Source organism: Phocoena phocoena, chromosome 21, assembly GCF_963924675.1.
Source record: "Phocoena phocoena chromosome 21, mPhoPho1.1, whole genome shotgun sequence".
Lineage (NCBI taxonomy): Eukaryota > Metazoa > Chordata > Mammalia > Artiodactyla > Phocoenidae > Phocoena > Phocoena phocoena.
The window spans coordinates 25,679,014-25,696,532 of NC_089239.1; the positions used below are offsets into that span (position 1 = coordinate 25,679,014).

General features: G+C 48.5%; 1 protein-coding gene across 1 annotated transcript in view; it reads left to right on the top strand.

Annotated features, from left to right (window-relative positions):
• DLGAP2 (DLG associated protein 2) overlaps positions 1-16,902 on the top strand; it is a 145,896-nt gene extending 128,994 nt beyond the window's left edge. The window contains exons 10-12 of the mRNA XM_065900003.1: positions 8,183-8,274; positions 14,112-14,264; positions 16,684-16,902. Of these exons, the coding sequence (XP_065756075.1) occupies positions 8,183-8,274; positions 14,112-14,264; positions 16,684-16,902 (464 nt within the window). The remainder of the gene's footprint in view (positions 1-8,182; positions 8,275-14,111; positions 14,265-16,683) is intronic.
• The last annotated feature ends 617 nt before the right edge of the window (positions 16,903-17,519 follow it).

The window sequence follows — 17,519 nt, forward strand, 5'->3', positions numbered from 1 at the left end:
GTTCAAAAGCACACCTGATGTCCTTGGAAATGTCGCCCTGACACTGCATGTCCAGAACTCTGCTGTAGGAGAATATGTCAATAATCCTGGCAGTGGAGGCATAAGGATGAAAGTATCAGGACGGTAACTTATAGACACAGTGGCCCTGGCCACTGAGGAGTCCAAGAAAATGGTTGGTGTTTTGATCCTGAGTTGTTAAAATGTACATTGTTAACTTAGGAAGAAAGGGGGAGAGTGCCATGCCTTCAGATCCCCAATTCTCTTCTCCCACATCCCTCTGTCAGTCATCACACCCCACACCTCCTTCACCGGAGTGGGTACTAGACGCTGAGGGTTTTGGAGGAAGTATAGCCTGTGCCCCGGCCATGCAGCATCGCTGCATGTAGCTGCCAAAGTCACACCGCCCCCATGCGTTTGTCCACACGTGTCACCTGCCGAGGGCACAGCCGACGGTGACTGCGCTCAATCCGATGTTTAAAAATCCCTCATTTCCCGCAGCCTTTCTTCACTTGTCAGTATGTGCTTCAACGGGGCGAAACCGTTTGAATTGTATCAGGGATTTATACCCTTTACCCAGAGTTGACCCGGGATTTGAAGGAGACTGTCAGCTCCCGCTCTGTATACACCCCCGCGTTCAGCCCGGGCTTGGTGAGCGGTCCTCGGGGCTTGTAAGACGTGAGCCTGAGGTTGATGAGTGGGGATGTGTTTCCTACACCCTGTGGTTCCTCCATGAAATGCCTTTGAAGGGGAGGAGATGGGGGGACAGTTCAGCAAGAGGTAACCCTTGTCAGGGCTTACCCCACAGTATGTCTGTAGCATTTTATTCTAGAATCATGTGGATTTACACCATTTAGGACACATCCACAAGATTCCGGTCTCCCTCTGTGCGTGGAAGAGACGGAGGCCTTTAGTCCTTGCTGTGTTTGTAAGACAACACAGAGCAAAACCCGCCGTGTCATGGTTTTCCATATTTAGTGTGTACCATTAATTCAGTTTTGATTTTATCAAGGATTATAGTTTTTTTTAAAGATATGTTTTTTAAAAGAAATCCCGAAGCCGTCATGTACTGAACGCAGTGCCAAGGGCTACGCTAAGGGCATCACTTACATCTTCAAGGGCTCAGCATATCATGATACCTAGAAAATACTGTCGCCTTTATGGAAGTAAAGAAACAGGTTCAGAGAGCTTAAAATCTGGCACCACATTCCACAGAGTAGAGCAGTGGAATCCAGGCTCAAAGTCAGAGCTGTCTTTTGTCAAAAGCTGTGCTTTCCCACCACGCTGCCCGACATTCTTCAATCCAGATGTTCCACTCCTGGGAACTTGTCCTTTGTATCCTAACACTGTCTTCTTCTGCTCTTTTAGAAAATGTGGAGCCCCTATCCCTGGCCGTTTACTTCATTCTGATTCTCTGAATCTGTGACACCCATTTGTGGTCCAGAGAGAATCCCTGAGCCTTAAAATACATACTTGGTTTTGCCTCAGCCCTTGGAAATTAAGAGGTGAAATTAAAAGGCTTCAGCGCTGAAGCATTGTCCTAAGTTATGATTTTCTTGCCACTGGGGCGTTCAAGAAAATTCTGGGAGTAATGCCGTAAGTGTACTGTGTCTAAAATACGATTTGATGATCTGCAGTGACCCACATCAACAATAACAGTCCATCACTCAGGATGTTCTGTTGTCTTATTACTGGGCATCCGGAGAACACATTTTTCCTTCAACAAGGCAGAGAGGGAAGGGAGTCTCTGCCGTCCCTCAATTGTATTTCCATACACAAGTTTTTTTCCTCTTTGGCACCTTTGGGACCTTCTTCTGGACTCTCTGTATCTTGGAAACACCCAGCAGATATTTGCTGAACCCATACTATGAGTCGTTCGATAGACTGCAGGTGGATACGAAAAGGAGTGTATAGCACGGAAGCTGCAGTGACCTAAGAAGGGGTGAAGTAAGACCAGGGCAGAGCTGCTCATGGCGAGTGAGAAATATAAAGTGTAGAAAGAGCAGTGCAGATCCAGTGCTTTTAAAAGACTCTCCCAGGAGCCTGAGAGATGCTGCCAGCAGGGAAAGTCCGAGAAGGCTTCCTGGTGACAGTGGCATCTGGGCTGGACCTTACGGGGAGGTGGGTTTGGTCAAGCAGGTGGGGGTGGGGGGATGGTGATGAGAGAGCAGGATCAGGGGCACAAGCAGAGGCAGAGAACTGGCTGGGAGACCCTCCAGGAAGACCTTCCCTTAGACGTGGACTCTGCACCTGACCGAGCGGAAGGCTGAGCCACTACCTTTCGAGTCCCTGGGCTCTGTCGTCCTCCACTGCCTTGGGGACGTGCTGCTCAAAGGCGGGGACGGCTCTGCGTTTTCCCAGAGCTCTTACCGCCCGGCCCCGCTGTCGTTTGACATCTTGGGCTCCTGGGAGGCTCACACTTGGTACATCGATTATCCACCAGCAGTGCCTGGCAGAAGCCCTGTACAGCTGAGGGTCAGAGAGAGGAAGGCGGCGGGAAGAGGTGCAGCCTTCACACCCGGGGCGGGGGGGGGGGGGGGGGTCACAGCCCTGCTCACACCTTCTTAAAGCGTAGCATCTAAACCCCACGCATCCTGCAGTCGCCCTCGGCCGGGCTGGGGAAGACCCCGTTCCTCAGGCACCAGCTCAATAATCATGACTCTGCGTGGGTTTTCCTGCCACCGTTTAATAACCACGTGTGACTGCATTTCTATGAGGCTCAGAGGCAAAGAACAGAGAACAGATCTGCTGGATCCTTTTTATGATTTTCTTAATTTCTTCTCTTATTTGCCTGGCTTTCTTTTTTTGTGGCCAAGGATGACAGAACAGTTGTTTTGAACCTGAACTGTATGCTTTGCCCGTTAAACTAGCGCCGTGCCAGTCACATTTAGCTGTTGCCCTAGTCATGTTTGAAGGTCGGATCACCTGCAAGTCCAGTCCTCATTTTAAGAACAGATACAGGGTTATTGGTTACGGCCCTTTCAAAAAGCGAAACTTAAATTAAATGGCTGTTGAACCAAAACCCTGAGCCTGGAATATTGAAATTTCCATTACATGAGATAACTTTTCTCCCGAGCTGTAATTTTATAATCACAGCTCACTGAATCGATTGAACGAATTTAGATTCATTCCGCCTCTGTGGTTAATAAAAACGTCGTGAGCCCAGTTAAATACTGGTTTAAGTTAAGGCATGTTAAAGCAGGCTTCCTATTGTTAATACATAAATATTATATATATTTATAATATACTTATATTATATAAATATATATTTATAATATATATTCATATATATTTATAATATATTTTTATATATTATAAATATAAATATATATTTATTTAGGTATATATTTATATTTATATAGATATATAAATATATATTTATAATATATTTATATTATATAAATATATTATATATATTTATAATATATTTATATTATATATATATTTATATTTTCTGGAGGGATTGTAAACCATCACTAGACTAGTGTTTTGGGATTTTTTGTGTTATGTTAAACCAAACGGGTAAGTGGCATAAAAACAATAGTATGTTTTCTGAGATAAAAGAAATGGTTCCAGAACCACAAAGATCTCACTCAGCAGGTCTGTAGAAATATGAATGGTATAAGGAACTCAACAATGGGGTCTCTCGAGAGGTGTTGGGACGTTCTCTCGCCCCCAAAATAGCTCTGCCCCAAAGCTAATAATCTGAACATCACCAAGTCCGATGCATGGACCCACAGACTCACAGAGCTGGGGCCTTTGATGATTTCCTTCCTCATCTAAGGGACCCCGGCTTCACTAGTCACGTTAACGCCGGCGTCGGGGTTCGGTGTCCAGCATGGGTCCCCCAGTCCTTCCGTGCGGAGGGGCGATGCTCCCTGGATGGCGGCGGTGGCAGGGGGCGTGGCTCGGTCGCTGTGCCCGGGGAAGAGCAGACAACAAGTAGAGTGACCCTGAGGATTCGTGGGCCACGTGGCAATGCAGGGGACGAGGAGATCATGGGCCACAGAGAATCTGCCCCTGGGTCTGCAGTTTGCCCAGGAGTCCGCATCGGCAAAGACAGCACATTGAAGACCAGAGCTAATGATATGCTCCTGAGCAGCACAGCTGCTACAGCCTCTGAGATCTGACCAGTCCTCCAAGGAACGTGCAGCCACTGCTTCCAGACCCCTGCCGGGACACACAAGCCTGGTTGTGTCCCGGCTCTTGCTAAGGATGTGGTAAGTGCCCGACGGAGATGTCCCCACGCAGCCCAGCCACCCAGTGGCCGCAGGCAAACTGGAGCATAAAAAGAAACGTGTGCTCAAGAAACACGAAACGAAACGAAAATGATAAAGCCAGAGGTCCGGAAGCGAGGGGGTTTGTGGAAGCAGCCGTGCCCCCCAGCCTGCTCTACGAAATGAGTCAGGCAGGAATCCCAAGAGATCCCGGAGTAATACATCTTCAAATGATCATTTCAAACAGTCTGCCGATTTTAGAAAAACCCACCTCGAATTTTGAAAGAAAAGAATAGTGTAAATGTTGTCCTGGCATTTCACAGCAAATTTAGATAGAATTGAAAATTGTGGAACACGCGTGAAAAATAAATTAAAGGAGCAAAGTCAGTTCATCAAATTTCTTTGTACATCAAAGGCCAGGGTTGTCTCAGGTTCTTTGTAGGTTTGCATTCTGATGAGCATACGTCCTAATCTGTAGCTCTTGAAAGAAAGTGTCTAAACTGTGACAAAACGAGGGAAGGATAGTGGAAAAGAATAAATTGAATTTTCGCCCCAAATTCCTTGCAATTATAGGAAGCTCTTTACATTATAGGTATCAGATAGAATCATCCCCATTCACTGAGCAGCAAATTCTCCTGCCATTTGCAATCAGGTCATCAGCTACACTCTCACAGCCATTATCTCTCTCTAGCAATCAATTTATACCCTTTATAATAAGTCTCCTCTGCATTAAGTCAACACCCACATATCACCCACCTATCCATGTTGTGCTAAAGATGATAAACTGAAGTACTTTATATTAACACTTCCGTGGAAGTGCATTTAAAGAAGAATATGAAGATTGGGGATTAAAACCTCAAAATGGGTAAAACTGACTTTTTACATTGGGATTGACATATATACACTAATATGTATAAAATGGATAGCTAATAAGAACCTGCTGTATAAAAAAATAAATAAAATTAAATTTTAAAAAAAAGAAACTGAGGCTTAGAGAAATTAACAAAAATAAATACCATTTCAGGAAGCATAGAGTCAGTGAAAAGACGTGCACTTATCCATGAGTCACTTCTATATAGTCCTGCAGTGACAGGTTGGTTAAAACAAGTCTCTTGAAAGGTTTTCGTCAGTCATGCAAGTTACAGGGGTTTACAAGTGAAAATTCAACTTTTCAAAAACAAAACTAACTCTTCCACTCAGCAGCAGCGGGACCAGAGCTGCAGAAACATATTCAGTTTGGGGAAACAAAGTAGGAAGTATTTTCGGCCCTTCCAGGAGGTGCTCCAACCCCACTGCCCTCCTGCAAGGCTGAAGGCAAAGCAGACAGAGGAGGTGGGCGGGATGGGGGGGTCTGGGGGAGTAAGCCCCTCCCGCAGTGGATTGGTAGGAGACACGAGGGCCCAGGTGTCAAGATGCTGACAAGACAACATTTTTTTTTTAAGTCTGAAAGGTTGCCAGAGTGTTATCCAGCTAACTCACTTGTATTAAAAGTTACATTTTTAATTCTTCTTCATATTTTAGGAGCAAGCTAGAATTGGATGATATTAGGGAACTATTCATTTCTTAGGAGCGGTCATGGCGCTGTGGTCGTACAGGATGATGGCGGATGGGGCTCTGGCCACAGCTTATCCAAGTGGGTCAGGAAAATAAACGCGCTCCGAGATTGGTGATTCTAAGGGATGGGGTGGAGTTGCTTGTGATACTTTCTTTCAAGTTTTCTGCGTGTGAAGTTTGCCATAATAAAACTTTGGAGAGCAACAATCTGGACAAGTAAGAAAACACAGGCAAACTAAGAAGTGTGGCAGTCCATGAACTTCCCCAGGAGAGCATCATGTTACGAACACGTTGTCTGTGGGGCCACGTCCTCACCCTGTAAAGATGAAGGCTGTGCTATCCCTTCTGTTGTGTGGCTGATTCTGTTACATTAGGATGTGTCCTCAGCACCCCTCACAGCAATGGGTTTATTTCTGGGACATCAGTTCCAACATGTGACACTTGGTTACGTGGTATCGAGGCCCTTCCCAACGGTGTCTGTGACTCCGTTCCCTTCGAGGGAGGCCAAGGAACAGGGTCTCAGCAGCTGTGTGGCCAGGCTCAGAAATCAGTCTTTGATGCCACTTTCTAACGCACGTTAAACGTCTCAAGTCATTTTATTGAAGGCTGCCTGTCAAAATTACTAATGTTTGGGAAATTGGGGAGAAAGGTAACAAAATTGAGTTTACTTCTCTGGACTCAGGCTCCACCTCTGTGGAAATGCCAGGTCTCAGGCGCCACCCCAGACCCCCTGAGTCAGAATCTGCCTGTAACCAGACCCCCAGGTGACTCACGTGCTGATAGGGTTGGCTTTTGTGGGCTCTTCTCCAGATAAAACCTCAAGGACGTAAGCATTCTGTCCAGAGTAAGTACTTAACTAGCCTGTTAGTGGTGATGGCTGTGTCTGCTTCACAACGGACGAACCTCCAGGCTAAAACCCCCTTTTTCCTGAAGGCTTGCCCGCAGGGCACTGGAGACAAGCTTGCCCTGCTCTCCTGAAAGCCTGAGGGAATGGCCAGCCTAGCAAACTGGCTCGACTTTGAGTTTCAGGGGGTCCGTGTGGCTGGTTGTTATCTGTGTTCTGCACAGAGTCTCAAGGGGGACCCAGAACAGAAGATGCTTCTGGCCATCAGAGGAAGATGGCTGTATAAGCTCAGTGAAATAGCTGGGAACTGTTGCTTATAGACAAAACATCAGAGATAAGTGGGCCTGGGTATAGTCGCCAGAAACGTTCTCCTACAGATTGCTACGTGCTTTTGAGGATCATGGGAGCTGGGATCCACCAAAGCTATTATTTCCAAAATAATGACGACGTTTACACAGGCTAAGGAAGGACTGGGGCAGAAAGATGGGAAGTATGGAGGCCCCTGGAGGTAGCAGGTGTGGGGTTTTCCCAGAAATTTCATGCCCAAAGTCTTTTATCTGCCCAGTGAAAATCCCAGAGTTGTCACAGCTATCGGGTAATTGGTTAAATCCTTTCCACTGACAAAACTATATTATTTACATTTTTTAAGTGCTATTTGATTAAAGTCTTACAACTTAGAAATCGCTTCTGGATTAAACTGACACTTCCTACCCCCTGAAAGCTGAGCTGGCCCACAGGGTGCCCCAAAGCGGGATGTTCTCACTACCACCGAACGTGGCACTTCCACGGGTCAGCGGATGGTGATGTGAGCAGGTCCGGGGAACTGGTCACCCTGCTGACCCCCGAAGGGCTTGGTGGTGTTAGCAGTACCTTTCTAAGCTAAATTTCCCCCAACACTGAAGTATCCTAGTAGCTGGCATTTGGTCGTCTTTTTTTTTAACATCTTTATTGGAGTATAATTGCTTTACAATGGTGTGTTAGTTCCTGCTTTATAACAAAGTGAATCAGCTATACGTATGCATATGTCCCCATATCTCCTCCCTCTTGCATCTCCCTCCTACCCTCCCTATTCCACCCCTCTAGGTGGTCACAAAGCACTGAGCTGATCTCCCTGTGCTATGCAGCTGCTTCCCACTAGCCATCTATTTTACACTTGGTAGTGTATATATGTCCATGCCACTCTCTCACTTCGTCCCAGCTTACCCTTCCCCCTCCCCGTGTCCTCAAGTCCATTCTCTAGTAGGTCTGTGTCTTTATTCCCGTCTTGCCCCTAGGTTCTTCGTGACCTTTTTTTTTTTTCCTTAGATTCCATATATATGTGTCAGCACACGGTATTTGTCTTTCTCTTTCTGACTTGCTTCTCTCCGTAGGACAGGTCATCTTTGAATTTCCTTCCTGCTCAGGAATGGAGCAGACAGAAAGACAGTTCAGCCCGTGGCCATAATAACTCAGCAGTTTCACCTCCAGTAACAGAGATGATAGAATAATAGCTTTTGCTCTTTGGGTCATATCCCCTTTGTGTGATGCTTTTGCTCTTGTTTTTTAATTGACCTTGTTTTTTTCTTAACAGTTCTCGGGAAAATCAGGAGCGCTGTTGGCAGTGCCCAGCTTCTGATGTCGCAGAAATTCCAACAGTTTTACTGGCTTTGCCAACAGAACATGGTAAGTGGATCCTCAGGTAACCTCGGCCCCTTGTAACCAAGCTGAACGTCCATTCTTTCTGTGCTCACCGCGTTCCCGCCTGTTAAAAGATCCCTGCACATGTGCAGCCTGGTGAATGAATAGGGGGACACTCCCAGCTTTGGGGGTGATTTAAAAGTACAGCCAAAGCAGAGAGGCCATGGGGGTATGGGCAGGGGTGGGAAGGAGACAGGTGTTTCCCCAGCCGTGAGGGGTGTGCTCCGCCACCTGGCTGTCCCCCAGGGGACCCCAGGATGGAGGGGAAGCGTAAATCACTGTCACGGTGGATGTCACAGTGAGGACGGTGCTAGGAGGTGGCTTGAATAGAAACACGTAAACAACCACAATGCAAGAGATTAGGAAGAGATTTTAGAAGTAATTTGTGCTTTATATGTTACAGTCAGGAGTGAACAGAAATACCATGGACTAAATTAGGTAATACGGTTGGCATTAAACTTGGTTCTGATCTTCCTGAAAAGATCAAGGGGACACTCTTACCTATATGTATGCTTATATGTATACTATACTATGTATAAATAAATATAAATATATATTGTTACACACGCACTTTTCCTTATCTGACTAAAGAAAGTATTCACTTGATATTATTTGGAGAAATAACTAAACAGTAATCACGCTACTTTACAGGTTCTTTTATTTATAATCCATACACTGACTTCTTTCAGACCAAACATTTTCATTAAAACACAAGTCTCTGCAAGGTCTCCCATAGCAATGGTTCAAGGTGATTTGATTTTGTTTTGTTCGGCTTTTAAATGTACAAGGAGGCGTGTGGATTTACAGAACGTTCTTCCACATCAAAGGCAGCAGAGCACGTCAGAGTTGCCAATTTATCCCTTTTAATCAGGATCATTAAAAAGTATGTTTTCTCTAATATTTTCCAATTAATCCCATTCCAGTTCATCATGAAATTTAAAGAGTTACCGCCTGGTTGCCTATGACGTGCAGTTATAATCGACATTTGAAAGGGGAAACAGGCAGGTTTAGAGTCCCTGAAAGAAGCATACAGCTGTGGAAACATTCGGTTATTACGTTTACTGGGCATGTTCTAGCGTCCTCCGTTGTGTGTATTTAATGGATCATCTTTAAGGAATTGATGTAGGCCATTGGAGAGCATGGTCCGCATTCCACCGAGTCTGGTGGGGAGGGTCGTCCCCGTCTCCAGCACCCTGCACTCAGCAGAGACGCATTGTTCAAGCTTATAAAATCTGCATTTTATACGCTTAAAAATTATCCACCCTCTTATACATGTCAGGTTGCGTTTTGTGTTAACCTTCAAAAGTCTGGCGTGACTGCTTCCATTTCTTTTGACCTCCGTCTAGGATTAGACCAAAAGAGTCTGGAGCATTTGTTGGAGGAGGTCAGGTTGGGGCCCTAAACAGGCCTGTCAGCAGAAATGCTGAAATGCTGACCGTACAAGCAGGGGCCTTGCTCAGCAAAGCCACGCTGTCCACACTTTGCAACTTTAGGCCGGTGACTAGTTTTCAGTCAAGGAGACACGTCAAGAGCCCACCAGCTGTTTAGGATGGACGACACTGGGCAGGACCCACCCTGGAAGCTGGCGGGTCGATATCGGTACCTCTCGGGCCAGCGGCTCAGCACCCCAGAGCAGGGAGAAATGGAGTCACGCTCAGACCGGCCGGTCTAACGGTGTACTTGAACACGACCCACGGTCTCTTCTCAGCCCTTCTCAGGACACACAGCTCCCAAAGAATGTTCCGGAACATGGCGCCTCAGAGCCCACATCCCACCTGGACCCCACGGCCTGCGGTTAGCAAGGACGGATGGCTCTGTACACGTTGCTGGGGTAGGGGACCGGCCTGGTTCACCACTGACATGAAAAAATGATACAAACAGATCGGGCGTCCGAATGTCCAGTGGACGCGGATGCAGCCACCTCCCGTGCAGAGCCAGACTCTGGCCGTGCCCAGTTCCACCGACACCACGGCCTCTGCTCCCTGGGAGCCCGGAGGACAAAGGTTTCGCCAGTCCAGCGGGGAGGGTAGGTGACCACAGAGTCCACTCTCGGGCGACATGAGCCTCAGCACAGCCGTGGGGCAGGACCAGGGCCCGAAGTCCCACTTGGGGAGCCGTTCCATCCCTCGGACACGTTCAGGCCCCATCACGCCTGCACCTGCGGGAGAGGACGTTGTACTTGTGTCACCTTCCGGAAGAGCAGCTGAGGACCCGCCTTTGGGGGGAGGAGTCCCCCCAGCCCCGACTGTCCAGAGAGCCCCGTGCACCCCCATCACCTGCAGAGCACGGCCCAGAGGCAAGACCTTCGCTCTGCTTTTCTTCACAAGCAGTGGCTGAGCTCAGACAGGCAAGTACATGAGAACCCAGGTGACTGGAGGAACCTCCTGCCCCAGCCCCTGCCCCTGAGCCTGCACCTGACCTTGCACCTGAACCTGCACCTGCCCCTGAACCTTCCCCTGACCCTGACCCTGCACCTGACCCTGAACCTGACCCTGCACCTGACACTGCACCTGCCCATTGGGCTCCTCGATCCACACGCCCAGTTCGCCTCCTGGTGGCTCAATGGAGAACGAGCTTCAAACTGCAGACAATGGCCCTGGCTTGCAACTTTCACTCCAGACGGAGAAGGAGAAAACGAGGGCGTTTTGTGCAAGTCGCTTGGACAGTGGTTCTTACCGTCTGCCCTCAGGTCAGCACAGCTGCCATCTGGCTGCATCAGCAGAACAGGCGGGGCTCAAAGAGTGACCTAGTGGATGTGGATGTGGAACCAGGACTGAATGTCTGTGTCCCCAAACATTCACATGACGAGGTCATGAGGGTGGGGCCCCCATGCTGGGATCAGTGCCCTCATAACAGAGACCCCAGGGAGCCCCCAGCCCTTCCTCCACGTGAGGACACGAGAGAAGACGCCATCTGTGAACCAGGAAGGGCGTCCTCACCCAACACAGGATCTGCCGGCATCTTGACCTTGGACGTCCAGCCTCCAGCACTGGGAGAAGTAGACTGTGCTGTTCATAAGCCCCCAGTCTGTGGTTTTCTTGTTCTCTCAGCCCAGATGGACTAAGACAAAGGTTAAAGGAAGTTTAAACCGAACCAAATAGAAGTTCCTGATGTGCTTCATGGGAAGGACTTATGAACAAGCCGGAAATGGCACATTTTAAGCAAATTCAGATAAATGTTTACCTATCAGAAATTTCTCTATCTGTTTAACCTGAGATAGCCCCGCACTGAATCGAGGGAACCACACCAGAAAAATCCACACACCGAGGGTGGCAAACTCAGGTGCCTGCAGGCAGGTCACGCGGCCCGGGGAACCTGAGGCCGTGGTCACCAGCCATCGCTGGGTGCCGGGGGCGTGGCCAGGCCACTGGCTCTCTGCTCCTGTGGAGTCACCCAGCTTTAAGTAGAGACTACTCATTGAAACTACACATCCATCAGGTGCCACGTGCAGAAGCAAACCCACCTCGGGGCCACGTGCGCCCTTGGCTGCCTGTGTGCCGCTCCGTGACATCACCTGCACGACAGTTCTGACCCTTCAGGAGATCAACGTGCCTGCCCTCCCTCCACATGGGAGCGACGAAATATACATGGTACATTTGTAGGGCATCCCTGACCTTCAGAAGCAGGGCTGAGACCGCTCAGGGAACAAACAGAAACGGCCATGGCTCCAGGCCCATCTCCCCAGCGCCTATGACCACCAGCAGCACTGCAGACCCTCCCCGGGCACCAGCTTCCCAGTAACCCCACAGGCGACCAGAACCCTGGGGCCTGAATAAACTGTCAAGCGGCTGGAGCCTTAACACGTGCCACCATCCCCAGGTTCCAAGAAAGCGTTTTCAAAATGAAACAGTGAAGGCCTGTAACTACACGTGTATTCTTCAATAGACTTTATTTTTCTTCTTCTCATTTCCTCCAGTTGCGTTGTGATAGAATTAACATACAGCACTGAATAAATGTAAGGGGTACCACATCATGATGTGACTTACATACATCATGAAATAATTATCGCTGTAAAGCTTAGCGAACATCCATCATCTCCTATGGGTACAAAGGTAAAGAAATAGAAAAAATATATTTTTCCTCGCAATGAGAACTTTTAGGATTTACTGTCTCAACAGCTTACCTGTATAACACACAGCAGCGTTGGTGGTATTTATCGTGTTGGGTATCGCATCCCTAGCACCTGTTTATCCTGTAACTGGAAGTTGGTACCTTCTGACTCCCTTCTGCCACTCCCCACCCCATCTCCAGTAACCACAAGTCTCATCTCTTTTTCTAAGAGTTTGTTTGTTTGTTTTTGAAATACAACTGACCTACGACACTGTTAGTTCCTGTTAACACAACATAGTGATTTGATGTTTCAAGCTGATCACCACAGTAAATCTAGTTACGATATGTCCCCACACAGAGGTACTACATAATTGTTGACTGTATCCCCCACACTGTACATTTCATTTATTTTGCAACTGGAAGCTCATAGCCCTTAATCTCCCTCACCTATTTCTCTCTTCGCCCCACCCCCTTCCCTCTGCAACCAGCTGTTTCTTCTCTGTATCTATGACTCTATTTCACTCATTTTGATTTTTGTTCACTCATTTTAATTTTTAGATTCCACATATCAGTTAAATCATACAGTATCTTTCTTTTTCTATCTGACTTACATGTTGTTTCAAATGGTAAGATTTCGTTCTTTTTTATAGCTGAGTAGTATTCCATTGTGTGTGTGTATATATATGTAATCTCCTTTATCCATTCATCTGTTGATGGACATTTAGGTTGTTTCCACATCTTGGCTATTGTATTGATAAATAATGCCGCTATGGACGTTGGGGTGCATATATCTTTTAGAATTAGTGTTCTTGTTTTCTTCACATAATACCCAGACGTGGAACTGCTGGATTGTGTGCTAGTTCTATTTTTAATTTTTTGAGGAAACTCCATACTGTTTTCCATCACAGCTGCACAAATTTACATTTCCACCAGCGGTGCACGAGGGCTTCCTTTTCTCCACGTTCTCACTAACCTTGTTATCTCTTGTCTTTTCGTTGGTAGCCATTCTGACAGGTGTGAGATGACATCTCATTGTGGTTTCAGTTTGCATTTCCCTGATGATTAGTGACGTTGAGCATCTTTTCATGCACCTGTTGGCCATCTGTATGTCTTCCTTGGAAGACAGATCCTCTGCCCATTTTCTTAATCAGGTTAATAGACTTTATTTTTTAGAGCAGTTTTAGGTTCACAACAGAATTGAGTGAAAATACAGAAAAATACAGAGAAAAATCCCATACACCCCCTGCCCGCACACACCACAGCTTCCCCACCATCAGCATCCCCACCAGGTGGTCCTTTATTATAACTGATGGACCTCCAGTGACACGCCACCACCCAGGCTCCGTGGTTCCCATCAGAGCTCACTCTCGGTGTTGGACATTCTACGAGTTTGGACAAAGTTATCATGACACCTATCCACCATTACAGCATCCCACAGAGCAGGTTCACTGCCCTAAAAATCCTCTGTGCTCCACCTGGTCACCCCTCCTCCCCCCAACCCCCATGGCCACTGGTCTTTTACTGTCTCCATAGTTTTGCCTTTTCCAGCAGGTCCTAGAGTTGGAACCATACAGAATGTAGCCTCTTCAGACTTTTTAACTGTCAGCAAATACTTAAGGGAACTGTTCCTGAATCCTCGTGGGCCCTCGGGAATATCTGCACCCGATTCTGAACTCGTGGGGCTTCTCCCTAACCCGCTTCCTTGGGAAGAGCAGCCCCGCCCCCGCCCTCCGAGTTCTCAGCAGCTCTAACCTGCGCCTATGTGTCGGCAGGACCCCAGCGCCATGCCCAGGCCCACCTCGCAGGACCTGGCCGGGTACTGGGACATGCTGCAGCTGTCCGTCCAGGACGTCAGCATGAAGTTTGACGAGCTGCACCAGCTGAAGCTCAGTGACTGGAAGGAGTTGGCGTCCCCGGAGAGGAAGGTAACCCCCCACCTGCCGCTGCCACCTCCCGGCGTCCAGGCCGCGTGCTCCAAATGCCACGTTATTATGTGTGTCTCGGTCTTTGATTAACAGTGCGGGATCCGATTTTCAGGGATAAACCCATGTGTACGTGATCGGGGTGGAGCTAAAGTCGTCAGCATGTGTAATGAGACCCTTTCTTGCTGACAATTCCCGGAAGACACCAACAAAACTCATGCTGTCTGCCGCGGTCTGGTTTCCGGTAGGGCCTGTCCCCTGCGTTATCGCCATCAAACCTCTGCTTGGATTGTACGGAGACGGCTTCCCACCGGGGAAGTTTCAGTTCAGTTACAATGCCTCCTGTGGAGATAAACTTTCCAGTCGCACATCTGCAGTTGAAGACAGGGAACACTTGAAACTTCCCTGAACAATTTGAAGATGTAGACTTCCTGGCCCTGAAATAGGCTGAAAATGTCCATTAAGTTTGAAGCTATGGTTTCACCTCTTCCCTCTAGAGATCATCTTTACTGGGGCTGATAGATAAGTGTGAATTAGCTATAAAGACATTGACTTCCTAACACATTTTAGAGAAGTTCTACGTTATCATAATCTGATGTTTCTGGACAGACATTATAAATTAAAATGATAAAGAAAATTAATCCAACATACTTGGGACGACAGTGGTGTTTAATCTGTCGTTCAGGGTGTATATCTAGATAGTTAGAATGAAAGCAGCAGCAGCAGCCATTTTCCCAGAAACGTGCTGCCCACCATCGTTGTGGGGCTCCAGGCTGGAGGCCATCGCTCCACTGCGGGTGGCTGAAAAAGTCCTCACCGCAGATAACGGGGCTGAGGGGCCCGCCAACCATCAGGTTGTACATAAGCAAGTCCAGGAAATCTATGGTTTGGTTTTGAAGTGAAGGAAATCATAAGTAATGATTCCAAATGAAAAAGTTCTTCAAAGAAATCACTAAAACTACAACTTATCAAACTAGGCTGATGATATGCAAAAATCCTCCCTATTTTTCATTCTTCGGTAATTGACAGCTAATATAATCCCTTCCACCTCAACTGTACACAGAGAGTAGTCCTCAAAATGAACACGGTTCCTGCTGAGGGTACGGCACCCCGTCCAGAAGGCGAGCAGCCCTTGAACGCGGCCGAGGCTCCGTGTCCTGCACCCGGGACACAAGTCCTGACCCTCTGCCTCATAGATCTGCTCGGCCACCTGCCCCCCACCCCCGCTTCCACTGCAGGGAGTCTGTGAGCCTCTTGAAAACGGAGACTCACAAGAATGGTTGATTTCTTACAGTCCCATATTTCAGAGGCTGCGAAAGGAGAGGAGAGAGAGAGATAATCACAGTCAAGCACTTAAGGCAGGGGTTAAATTTTGAAATAGCTGCAAGTCTTCACAAATTAATTACCCCTGATTGTACCCCTGCCGAAAAGCCGGGAGGGACATTGCTTCTGGTCCAAGTCATTTTAAAATAAGTCATGGGAACAAAGTGTCAGACACCAAAACCATCTTCCTGCCAAAAACAACAGCACACAACATCAAGATTCTGCCATGTGTTCACCTGAACCTGTGCTAATGGCCAAGCCCGGGCCCATCTAGTGCCCTTCGGATTCTTTTGGAGGCTGAAGGGAAAGAGAGGAGTGGGTGCCCCCCTCAACAGCTATCTTCTCAGAAAAGGCAGCATCCGGGCCCCGTATGTAACATCCCCTTTCCTGACAAGGATACTGGTTGCGGAGTTCCCGCCCTCCATCCACTGGGAAGGTCCAGCCTTGTTAGCGAGGGGCCACAGCAAATAGAGAACACAGTGTGGGACACAGGCCTTCCACCAGGACCCTTGCAAGCATTGTGTGTTCCTTTGCGGCAGAATTGTGCCATTTCTCTTTCTGGAAGAGGCATACACGTATCTTGGGGTGACTTGTTTGAGAACACGAGCTAAGGGTCAGAAATAGTTGTTTGCATCCTTTTACCAAGGAAGCGAAACATCATATCTAGTTCATGTCAAAGGGCTTAAGGCCCATAGTAGAGCATCTGGACATCGGTTCCCTGGGACACCCTGCGAGAAGGTTTCCGTGTCCTTGGACCTTGGAGTCTGTTGAAAAGACTGTCGCATAGGACAGGGCTGTCGGGCGGCATCTTCCAAGACCCCTGGGAAACTCAAGAACGTGAGCGAGCCTGTGAGCACTTGTCAAGTGTTCGCCCAGCAACAGGGTCAAAATAACTCTAAGACTAGGGCGGCGTCCCACGCACACATGCAGGATGGATGTCCTCGTGTGTAAACACTCCCCCGCCCCGGGGATCTGGGGGCAGGCACAGCAGGTCCACCCCGGGCAGGGTCACGCGGCATCGGGTGGGTGCGGGGCTGTGAGCTGGGGGGACGGCCGGGCTCCTCTGACTGCCCCAATTTTGACTTGTGATGCTTTTCAGGAAGAAAGAAAGGTCCCCCCTCCAATACCAAAGAAGCCCCCCAAAGGGAAACTTCCCATCACCAGAGAGAAGTCTCTGGACCTGCCGGATAGACAGCGCCAGGAGGCCCGGAGGCGTCTGGCGGCCGCCAAGAGGGCAGCGTCCTTCCGCCAGAGCTCGGCCAGCGAGCGGGCCGACAGCATCGAGATCTACATCCCCGAGGCCCAGACCCGGCTCTAGGGCTCCGGGCCCGCCCCTCCCTCCCCTTCTTCCCATCACCCGTGCCGTGCATCACATCCCTGGTCACTCCTGTGTCACTCCTCCAGCGAGCTCGCCCCGGCTGCTGTGTTTGTGCCATAAACACCCTGGAACACCCTGACGTCCACGGTTCGCGAGCTCACGGCCACGACGACTTCTCCCCGGATGGCCTGGCTTCCCGTCAGCAGGGATGGAGAGGCATGGGGACACCTGACATACCCACTCTGTTCTCAGAGGGGTACGAGGAACACCTCTCGAGATGGAACCCAGTTCACACTTTGTTATTTATATTTTTATAAATTGTGTGATATTAGAGGCAAGAATAACAAAAAAAACTATGAATGGGTGCATCTCACCACTCACTCGAGGCATTAGACACCCAAGAGGAAGGTGCTACAGCTTGAGTGCAGGAAAGAAAGACCCCACCCGTGGCCTGGGGTCACCGTGCCCTGAACCCAGCTGACCCCTCACGTGGTTCTCTGTGCCAAGTCTATGGTGATGAGAAGTCATCTCTCCAGCCACCAATCTCCCCGCCGTGTGCTTCTCCAGAAACCTGGGGGGTGAGGAGTCCGCCCCCGCCACAGATATTCAGTGCAGCA